This window comes from Helicoverpa armigera, chromosome 8, assembly GCF_030705265.1.
Source record: "Helicoverpa armigera isolate CAAS_96S chromosome 8, ASM3070526v1, whole genome shotgun sequence".
Lineage (NCBI taxonomy): Eukaryota > Metazoa > Arthropoda > Insecta > Lepidoptera > Noctuidae > Helicoverpa > Helicoverpa armigera.
This window is the reverse complement of record NC_087127.1, coordinates 5,262,144-5,274,202: the sequence shown is the minus strand read 5'-3', so window position 1 is coordinate 5,274,202 and position 12,059 is coordinate 5,262,144. Positions and strand designations below refer to the sequence as shown.

Sequence of the window (12,059 nt, the reverse complement as noted above, 5' to 3'; positions counted from 1 at the left end):
AATTTTTAAATTTGTACTTTTCTTCCGAGTATTTCACAAAATTGGTGCTGTGGTGGTAATATTTATAAATAGTTACCTATATCTATCTATGCAATTTACTTTTAGACCTAATTATTGTGTCTAAATCTTAAATTGTTCTTGCAAGCTTTGTTTAAACTCAAATCTCGTCAATATTCCGTTATGAAAATATGTTATATGACACAACACACTTTTGTATAGGTTGCATTAAGGAAGAAAAAGTAGTAATAACTGATACATGATACCTATATGATACTAGTGAATGTTATAAATTGGTTAACGTCAAGAAATTGTGAATATTCTTTGTCTGTTATTTAAATTGTACAAACGTTGATATTGTAAAATAAAATCGTTTAAAAGTTAAGAGTATTTAATATATAATGTGTATGTATTTATGCCGCTATCTTGCTATTTAAATTAAGTTGATGTCGGGCCAACAAGCTGTTATATCTATGTACCTAGACAGCTAATACTGTTATATCAAATTATATACATACCGCTATAGAAAAATTCATGTGCCTAAGCAATAATCGCATCACATTTCCAGCAGCTATAGAATACTATAACTTGTTCATTATTTTACTTCTGGCAGATTGTCGTATAAATGAAACTCAATGCTCTATTGCACAAGTTCGACTCTAAGACGTCACTTAAATTCTTAATTGTTTTTTTACTTGTCCCTAAAGGCTCGAGCAGACCGGATGCGTATGCGTAACCACGCGCGTAGTCACGCGCGTAGTTACGGCGTAACCATGAGTTGTAATGTATGGAAATGTATGAGACAGGCCACACCGCTTGCGTAACGACGCGCGTGTCTACGTTACGCAAGCGGTGTGGCCTGTCTCATACATTTCCATACATTACAGGCTCGAGCAGACCGGATGCGTATGCGTAACCACGCGCGTAGTCACGCGCGTAGTTACGGCGTAACCATGAGTTGTAATGTATGGAAATGTATGAGACACCGCTTGCGTAACGACGCGCGTGTCTACGTTACGCAAGCGGTGTGGCCTGTCTCATACATACATTACATCAACCACGCACTACGCGCGTGACCACGCGCGTGGTTACGCATACGCATCCGGTCTGCTGGAGCCTTACAACTCATGGTTACGCCGTAACTACGCGCGTGACTACGCGCGTGGTTACGCATACGCATCCGGTCTGCTCGAGCCTTAAAACGCCAGTACTTTCTTCTCAATCCTTTCAGAAGCGACATCGGCATCGTTAAAGTTTGCCATAAAGAAAAACAGAACTTTACAACGTATTCTACGTATTTACTCATCCTCAATATAAAATCGTATTTATAACGTTGTACTAAGATATGTTTTTCTTTGTATCTCCAATCTGTCAAAAGCAAAATAAATGCTTCAGATAAACGTTGGCTCGTCATGAAGGTTTCTTCTTTTATTACATTTATAAAAGTTCATATAATATTAGGATGGTTATAGTTTTGACAAAATAAAAAACAATATTTTTGTTAAGTATTTGTTTATTTATTCTGACCTTACGGTAATTTTGACCCATCCAATTAGGTACTTTAATAATTTATGTAATATCATCGTTTTCGTAATCATACAGGCACTAATCATTAAGTAGGTACCTATGTACTTAGTGCTGTATCCAAATGATTTACTCCTTTAAATAATTTAGTAGGTCTTACTTGTTATTATATCATCTTCGAAATGTTTTTGTGAGTATTATGGTGATCACTTTCACGTAAATTGGAACATAGATTTAATATGTTAGTGCCATTACAATAATGCCGATGATTTTCAATGTTGAGTACTTTTGATACACAAATTGAAGATCAAAATTATTATGACAATGTTACTTTGGCAGATTGGATGACTGATAAGCATACAACCCAGTATGGTCGAAAACCGCTTGTGATAAAGTCGCTTGAAAAACAAATCTGAAATTAATGTGCTTTATTTATATCTAGAGGTTCCCTTTTACTGAGTCATTTCCAGGATAAACCTTACAATAAGGTTAAACATGCATTATCATTCCATATTTATTTTGTGCATTTTTGCTAGTGTTGTGAACGGAAACTTCACGAACGGTTTAAGCCTTTTTAAAAGTGGACCTGACTTGGAAGATCAAAGGATCACAATGATTGTAAGTCACACAATTTCTTTTCTAAAATATTTTTTATTAAAAGTAAATAGGCCCGAGAATTGTACCCTTAGGAACTCCATATACTGATACCAAACAACTTTGCCCTTAATTATATTCTTGCCTTAACTTTTTCAGTTCATATCAGAGTTCTATAATAGACCCATAGAGTTAGAAACGTAAATATACACGTCGCGTTCACGTTTTTAAGAAATAAATTACTTTAACCCATAACTTATGACGAATCGATACGTTAAGCTAAATGTTTAGACGATTGTTTATTTTTTCGTGTACAGTGGTAACTGAATATATTTTCTATTGATTTCAGGTGGATATAATATCTTTGAATTTAAAACAAAATGGATGGGACACCATAATGTGTGTCGGAAAGTTACCAGATTCATTTTATGTCAAAATTCAAAAGATACCCTATTCTTTCGTGGTTATGAATCTTGACGACCCTGATGATTATTTCATAGAAGATACAGTACCATATCACGCGAATTTTATTATAATAAGCTGTCAAGATTACGAAGAGCTGGAAGAACTAAGGCAGAAGTTAGTAGCTTCACCCTATTTCCATCCTTTAGCAAATATTCTTACATACTACCATAGGAGAGAAGACAAGGAAACCGTGGCGAAACTGTTCTTCAGTGCCTGGTACTACAAAGCTATAAATTCAATCCTAGTTCAGTATTCCGATGAAGAAGAAACTTTGCTTGTGTCCGATTTCACTCCGTATGTTAACGAGGATTATAAGATTCAACCGGAAAATAAGTTTGGCTGTTGGACTGCCAGAAATCTCGGTATGCCAGTTGTCGGATTTGACACAGGATATGTTTGTGTAGAGAAATGCCATAACGTATCAATACATACACGACTAAGGGCTAATAATCTCGGCACTTGCATTGGTTTTAATACAAATGTCGTATCTTATAACGATTTCAAACATCTAAGAAACTTAAAGCTTTTTGAAGATAGAACCAAAGATTTGCACGGTTTCGTGTTCAGGGCCTACGCTGTTCAAGTAAAGCCGTTTTTCCTCATTAAAAAACACGAAAACGGAACGTATACGCTTTATGCTAGAGATGGGATGATATGGAACACAATGGCCGAACTCTTTAACTTTGGTATAGATCTTAGTCCTAGTGTGGACGTTATGATGAAGCCTTTCAACTTCGAAATTAGCATCGATCAAATCTTTGCTTTTGCACGCCGCAAAGGAGACTTGTGCTTGTTCCCAATCTATCAGTTCGACGTTATCGTAGTGGGCCTTGATTTCACTTATCCTTTTAAAGACAGTGGTATTTGTATTTTGTCAGCTCGTGCAGGGTTCGAAACTAGCCTGTTCCGAATAAAGACGTTGAGGGCTAATATATCGACCATAATTCTATTTTTGGCTTGTTTCGCTTGTACATGGGCTACATTCACGGTTTACAAAGCAGCAGAGAAAAGGCATTTGAGTTTCGATCAAATCGGCAAAGATTTCATGAACACTTGCAGACAGATTTTAATGATAAACCTGTACAAGCCACCTACACATCACTTTTTTAGAATTTTCTTGGCTATAGCTCTGTGGTGCTTTTTTGTGATAAATTTTACTTCCCAGGCCACAATAATATCATTCTTTACTGCAGTCAAAAGAGGCAAAGAAGTTGATACATTTGATGACGTGGTTGCGAAAGGATATCCACTTGAAGCCATGGCTTCGCCCGATTTGATCCTTCCAGATACTGAGGAAAAATTTCGTATAATCAACTCCAGACTAGTTAATGAAGTAGATATCTATGGATGCGTCGATCGCTTGAAAACCGATCCTCGTCGATTTTGTCTCATGGATTGTTCAGTCGGTCGTTATATTAAAAGAAACAGACTTAATCATAGAGGCGAACAATATTTACATATTGCTGAGCAAGATAGAATACATAGCCATTATTTGGCGATGGTATTCTCAGAACATTCACCGATGACAGAACGATTCAGCAGATACATGATGATTCTTTGTGAAGCAGGATTGATAAGGAAATGGGAACAATACAGGTACACTGACATAAAGGACGAAGTCACCACGAAGCCTCTCGCATTTGATGATTTGAGCGGCATCTTCCAAGTCTTCTGCTTCATGGTGGGGAATACATTAATTATATTCTTCTTAGAATTAGTAGCATCACGTATTAAAACTTGTTGTCAGAATATAAGAATACCAAATGGATTACCAAAACGAAATACAGAATAATAGATTAAGTTGAAAGCATTTGAGGTGCAAGTTAAAGTAGGTACATACTTTAATTATTTATTTAGGTTCTATGGAGCAAGCTTTGAACAGAATGAAGTGAGACTCTATGTACTGTAACTGTCGTGATAGGATAGGATTATTTGTGCTGAAACTAGATTTTCGTTAAGATTCATAGGTGCACTCACTAGCTTTCTTGCCACACAAAATAATTTACCTACTAAGCTTCTCATTTAATTAAATTCTAAAATACAAAGGATTTTCCCTTTTTTTTATTTCTACGTCGTATCTATTAATCTACCTACTAGCTATTTATTTACTTATATCTAAGTAGTACCTATACATATAGGTATCATAATGACGAATTTGTAGATAGAGCTCGTAGACTAGTTTGATCCACATACATACTTACGTATGTACCAACTCATAAAGGTTGAAGAGAAGGAGAACAAACCATGCAAGCTAGATTATTTAAAAATACCTTCTGCCCGCGCTTTTATCCGTTTCTCTGACGAAACTAACGTTAATGTTATTCTGATATATCTAACGTACCTACGTAACGTATGTATAACTGCCAAGTTTCATCCAAATCCAATTTTCAAAGAAAATACACTCGCTTTTATAATATAGCAACCTGCAGGGTCTGGATAAAGGGAGTTCCTGTTTCTACCCTACTGCGTGCCGCAAAGGAAGTTGATATATTTTTTACTAGAATGGGTATGTTTTTTTAACATGGTATTACAAAAAATGTAAGATGGCGGTCACCATTGGTTCCATTTCTTGCCGTTTTTTTCTGGTCAGACGAATATATTTTTGGTAGTATTATTTAAATTTGATAAAAACTAAATATTGTATTTTAGGTCTCTGAGGCAATTTGTTTAAATTATTTAACTTGTTACAAAATAAAATGATTGATAACTGACCTTCACTGATTTTTTTTTTTTTTTATTTATTCTTGGCCATAGATACAAGTCTTTCAGCCGAAAACATGGATAATTTTTAAAATATTTCTAAATTACAAAGAAAAAATAATCTTCTTAAATTAAATTAAAAATAATAATCTACTTATTTGCAATACAATACTCTTAACTTAACACCTTTTTATATTTTTTCTACCGTGCTACATATATATTTATACAATGTCTTATAAAACTTCTTGTTGGCAAGTAGTTCCTGAACTTGGCGGGGAACACTTTGTTGAATTTCTTCACATTCACTTAATTCGCTTACTAAAATTAAACGTTGGATATTAAAATTTGCACATTTCAGAACAATATGATCCAGATCAGCAACTTCAGCATCACAGTATTTACATCGGCTATCGTTATATACATTTATTCTGTTCAAGTGAGCTGGCGTTAAGCAATGTCCTAATCGCATGCGAGTTATAGTTGTTATAAATCTTCTATTAATATATTCACAATTATTAAACCATGGTTTTCTTCGTAATTCTTTTTGGATATCTGCATACCACTTGCCTTTATTTTCTAGGGTTAGTGTCCAGTAGTCATTCCACAATTTACGGTTGATCTCTTTGATGTGGCTGTGGTAATCTGAAAATGGAACCTTCACAAGCTCTGTCTGGTCATCATAATGTTCCCAATGTGTTGCACCGTCAGCAATTTCATTTCCGGGTATGCCACTGTGCGAAGGCACCCATACGAACTCTACATTAATAAACTTATCCAGTAACTGTTTGGTCTTAACTCTAATTTCATATAATATATAATTAAGCTTAAAAGACATATTTACATTGTTTAAAGCAGATAGTACACTCTTAGAATCCGAAACTATGAGAATTGTATGTACATTATTTACAGAAATTGCATGTTGTAATGCACAATAAATAGCATAGCTTTCTGCAGTGAAAACGCTACATGCTGCATTTAATTTTATACATTTAGTAAAGTCCAGTTGTGGATCATAAAATGCTGCCCTTACATTATGATCTGTTTTAGAGCCATCTGTGTATATAATATAATTATCTGGTTTATTATCAATAAACATTGAGAAATCAAATTTATTGTGCACTACATCTAAATGAACTGTAAAATTGTTAATTAAACTAGGAAAAGGAATTTTATACATAGGCCAAATATCATGAACAGCAATATCTTTTGAATTCTTATTTACATAGTAAAATATTGTTGTAATTCCAGGTAGACTTCCACCTATCAAGGAAGAAGCAGAAATATTACATGAAATTGACTGAGAGACCCTGTGATCTACTACCAGTTTCTTATGTAAATGACTATTTGATGAAATGATCTTCAAGAAAAATCTCTCAGCCAACATCAACCTACGTAACATCAAGGGTGGTATACATGTCTCAACTTCCAATGAGTTAATTGGTGTGGAACGCATGGCTCCACAAATAAGTCTCAGTCCCATATTTTGGATTACATCCAATTTTCTTAGTAAGGTGGTACTGGCATTCATATAAGCTAAACTGCTGTAATCAAAATGACTTCTTACTATACTTTTGTATAACATACTCATAACTTTGGGGTCAGATCCCCAAAAACTACCTGCTAAATAGCGCAATATGTTTATGCCATTCAGTGCTTTGCTGCATATATGTTTGATATGATCATCAAACTTTAATTGATCATCAATAATAATCCCTAGGAATTTATGTTGTTTAACAATAGGAATTTCTACATTGTTGTACCTACAAAATTTTCACATTAAAATTAGTGTTTCGATTTTTACTAACAATTAGAACTGAACTTTTTCCAGGACTTATTTCTAACTTAAGTTTATTGTGGTAATAGTAATACAATTGATTCAAAGCAGTATTTATTTTGACCTTAGCTATTTCTATATTTTGATGTATGCTATACAAAAGTAAGTCATCTGCAAATTGTAATATTTTAACATCTGGTACATTTACAAATTTTAATATTTCAGAGGTGTATAAATTATAAAGTAAAGGAGACAGAGTGGCTCCTTGCATTGTGCCCTTATTAACAGTAAGGCGGCCAACTTTCCGAAAACTGAATGCGGGACTTAACCTTTCGTGAAAAGGGGGGGAGGGGGGGCATTGAAAAATGATCGGACGGAACTGATAAAATAAAAACTGTAAGCAAAAAGCTATAATTTAACCTATCAATATCGTGTCACAGCGTGCACTAATGTCTTCTTTTCAAAATCATTACGCCTCACGAGTTCAGTAGAAATAAAGAGAACGAGATTATATTATAGGTAATCTGTGTTCCTGCACTGTTGAGCGTGCGCGCAGGTGGGTGTTGTGTAGAAGTGTGGTAGAAAAATAGGGATGCGGGACATGCGGGACGCATACAACGTTTTGCGGGACTATTTTACTAATAATTTCAAAACGGGATTTCGTCAAGCATTGCGGGACGGTCCCGCAGAATGCGGGACGGTTGGCCGCCTTAATTAACAGTCTTAGGGCCATGTAATTTATTGTTGTATTTTACAAACACAGTTCTATTGTTCAAAAAGTTGTAAAGCCATTTAAGTATATGACCTGGGATACCAATATCATGGGATATTTGAATAAGTTCCTCTATATTTACATTGTCAAAAGCCCCTTTTATGTCTAAAAATACACAAATTGCATTGGAGTGACTTAATTTAACCTGACCTATATCTGATAATAAAGACCCACCCAAAACAAAAATGTGAAAGACTGCCAAGTTCGATAATATGGGAATGCTTCGCCTATAAAAGAAGTGAGATCTGAATAAGTACCAAGTTCCATACACATACCTCAGTTAAAAATAGTTACTTTTTAATGATGTTACTTGGCAAGTTTTCATACACCTTGTTATAAACCTACTAAACGCAATGAATCAAGTATTTAATTTTCTATTAAAACTTGCCAAGTAATCATCATTAAAAAGTAACTATTTTTAACTGAGGTATGTGTATGGAACTTGGTACTTATTCAGATCTCACTTCTTTTATAGGCGAAGCATTCCCATATTATCGAACTTGGCAGTCTTTCACATTTTGTTTTGGGTGGGATTTCATTTATTTTTGTAAGGTTGTTTATTTTATTTTTTTCTTATGATGAAGTTAGTTAAAGAAATGTCTCATTTATACTATCTTTTAGATTTTTTAATATGCACTATGTTTCTTACAAAGAAATGAACTAGATTAACTATGACTAGATTTACCAACTGACTGACATGACATGTTATCATATATTATGTTCGTGGATCAAAGTTACACATTCGTTATTTTCGAAAGTGATTCACACTTGGCCGTTTTCAGATTTTTACTTTAATTTGACTAAATACAAACCTTTGTACCATTCGAAGATATATTATATAAATATAGATAAATTTAGTTCGTTTTAGTTCCTTAGGGGTATAAATTTACACCGGGTATAAAACACCTTCATTATTTTGAAACCGACTCACACTTGGCCATTTTCAGATTTTTCCCTTTACCTTGACATAAAGACCTACCTTCATGCCAAATTTCAACTCAATACGACCATTGGAAGTGGTCTAGGTTTTTGATGAGTGAGTCAGTGAATAAGTGAATAAGTGAATCAGTGTATAGTAAAAATAGCGATTTTCTGACGTCAATATCTCAAGACCTACAATAGGTATATTAATGAAATTTTGTATTTTAGATAAGTGAGGGGGTCTCAACAGATACTAGAAATTTGATATGCGTAAATAAAATAGATTTTGAGTTACAGGGGGGTCGAATTTGGCCCGAAATGGTTCGTGTAATATAACCCACGGCCGGTGTGTCGCCTTTTTTGCTCGAACTTGGCGGACACACTGCCGTGTGTCTAGAAACAAAGCTTTCAGAGCAACTTTTACCTTTTCTGAAGCCAAACTGAATAGAAGGGATTAAATTTTGTGATTCAACAAAATAATCTAGTCTTGTCTTTAACATATTTTCAAAAAGCTTACCTAAACAAGATGATAAAGAAATAGGTCTATAAGAAGATGCATCGTTTAAAGGTTTATTCGGTTTTAAAATTGGAATGACACATTGTGTCTTCCAAGGCTCTGGTATAGTTAATTCAAGCCATAATTTATTATAAATATTAAGTAACGTAGTCTGTGCATTTAAATGTAACTGTTTGATTAAAATGTAAGGTATATCATCCAATCCGGGTGTAGTATCTCTCCTAGACTTTAAAGATGTTTGTAATTCCTCCATAGTAAAATTGTTCTTGAGAAAAATATTTAAACTGTTATCTGTAGCATTTTTAAACAAATATTCAAGCCTACTCTCATCTGTTTCAGTAGAATCTGCTAAGTTATTTAAAAAACTGGGAACCCACTCATCATTAAAGTTTCGATTTCGATCAGTACCTATTTTTTTAAATCTTTTGATGTATCCCCATATTCTAGACACTGGTGTTAACCTATTAAAGCTACTGCATAAATTGTGCCAAGAAGAATTTCTTTCCTCCTGCAAAATTCTCTTTTTATTTGCATCTAACTTCTTGTACATAATCCAATTTTCTATATTTGGGTTAGAAAAATAATATTTTAGTGCATCTTTTGATTTTTCTACAGCTTCACTACATTTTTTATTCCACCATGGTACTGGCTTTCGTATAACTGTATTTGAAGCTAATTTTCGTTTCGGAATAGTTTTATCCTTTAAATCATGTAAAGTTTCTACAAACTTATTATATGAGTTGATAGGGAATCTTTAATTAAATCAATATGAGAGAAACAAGTTTCTGATAAACTGTTATATTTGGACCAATCTGCTTTACTGTAAATATATTTTTCTTGGTCCACAGGAGGAGACACGTCATATGCTGATGGTTTGATGTTAACGTCAAGCAATGTTGGAAGATGATAGCTACCCATAGGGTCATCATGAACATACCAGTTACATAAATGAGCGATTGAAGAGCTAACAAGGGCAAGATCTATAGCTGAGGCTTGTCTATTGGGATAAGGAACAGTTGTCGGTGATCCATCATTCAAAATACATAAGTCAAATTCATCAATAATATTAAGCAAACATCTACCTCTATTGTTATCACTTTGGCATCCAAAAGCTATGTTATGAGCATTAAAATCACCCATGATAATACAAGGTTTGGGTATATTATTGATTAGTTCCCTTAACTTTACTAAATCGAATCTGATACTTGGTGGACTATATACACAAAGTATTGCCATAGACCCATATTGTGTTTCAATAGTAATACATACATTTTGTATAGATTCTGAGAAGTGTGTGTGAATGACTTGGTACTTTAAACGATGACTTACCAAAATAGCTACTCCATTATGGGAATTCTGTGAATTTTTGTGAATTAAATTATATGAGGGAAAGTGGGGAATTATGGAAGTAGATTTGAACCACGTTTCGTTAAGTAGACAGACATCTATATTTTTTTCAATAAGTAAATTTTGTAAAAGGCTCTTTTTACTCTGCAAACTTTGTATATTGTACTGTAAAATATGTATGTAATTATCCATAAATTAAATTAAATTAGATAAAAATATTTCTTTTATTCTCTTATGTGTGAGAGGCCCATCAGAGTCACTCTTATTTCCTAAGGCTACCAACGATTTTACAATTGCATTTATAATTATATCATTATTTGCTATTTTGTTCATATCCAGGGCGTCATTTACTTTCGGTTTATCTGCGACTTTAGGTAAAGAAGGGAATGACTTATTAGTAAAGGTAGGGGGTGTGTTCACAACAGTGGCATATGATTGCTGCATTTGCTGTCTAAGGTATTTGGCTTTTCTTTCTTCTATTTTTTGTTTTTTAATGGGACATTCTCGAGAAATGGCAAGGTGATTACCTGAACAGTTTATGCATACAACTTCTTCGACGTCACAATCTCGGTAGGAGTGGCGACCAGCACACGAAGAGCAGTGCTGTTCACCTCTGCAGACTTTTGCTGAGTGGTTAAATTTTAGGCATTTGTAACATTGTAGTAATGGTGGTATATAAGTTTTAACTTCATATCTGAACAGTTTAATATAGGCATACTGTGGTAGAGTTGTAGAGGCGAAAGTTACTGAAATAGTGTTTAGAGGCACGAGTTTACCTTCTACTTTCCTCATAAATCTTTTGATAGATACGACTTCGGCGTCGCACACCATACTTTTGTAAATCTCTTCGTTGGATAAGTCCTTCGGTACATACCTCAACACACCAACTCTTTCAGTGAGGTTTGATGGGATAAATGCTTTCATCTTATGTATCCATAAAAAGTCCTCCATTTTCAGGAAATTATTTGCTGCTGCAGCTTTTCGAAATGTAATCCCTATTTTATGCGCATTAATTCTATGAACCCCTATAACATCTTTCACCTGATCTGTGATCAGGTTGGTGAGTGTTATGGGGTTCTTGTTCCCTAACTTTTCATCTTCTGTGGATTGTACGTAGACTGTGAACTCGGTGTTATTGTTTTCTATGAATAAACGCTTATAGTTAGGCTTCGTAAACATTTTATACTTATGCGAATCGGCATTCCCGCCTAAAGTGTGTATTCTTCTTCGCTTTTCTCCGGGTTCCGGCGGCGGTTCTTCACCGCCACTATGCACACTCATTCTTGGTTGTTTTAAGTACTTACTATGCTGACTTTTAAGGTATTTTATCAATAGTTTTTTATTAATTCAAAAACTTATAAAACAAATTTGCCGCCTTGTTTGACTTCCCGCCAAAAAGTCTGACCTTCACTGACTGTCAAAAATGTTACCCTTTACAAAAGTAAAGT

At 34.3% G+C, this 12,059-nt stretch overlaps 1 protein-coding gene across 1 annotated transcript; it reads left to right on the top strand.

Annotated features, from left to right (window-relative positions):
• The first annotated feature begins 2,405 nt into the window (after positions 1-2,405).
• LOC110372856 (uncharacterized) lies at positions 2,406-4,403 on the top strand. Its single transcript, XM_021329862.3, has one exon. It carries the CDS (start codon positions 2,513-2,515, stop codon positions 4,370-4,372), a length of 1,860 nt encoding a protein of 619 aa, XP_021185537.3. The 5' UTR covers positions 2,406-2,512; the 3' UTR covers positions 4,373-4,403.
• The last annotated feature ends 7,656 nt before the right edge of the window (positions 4,404-12,059 follow it).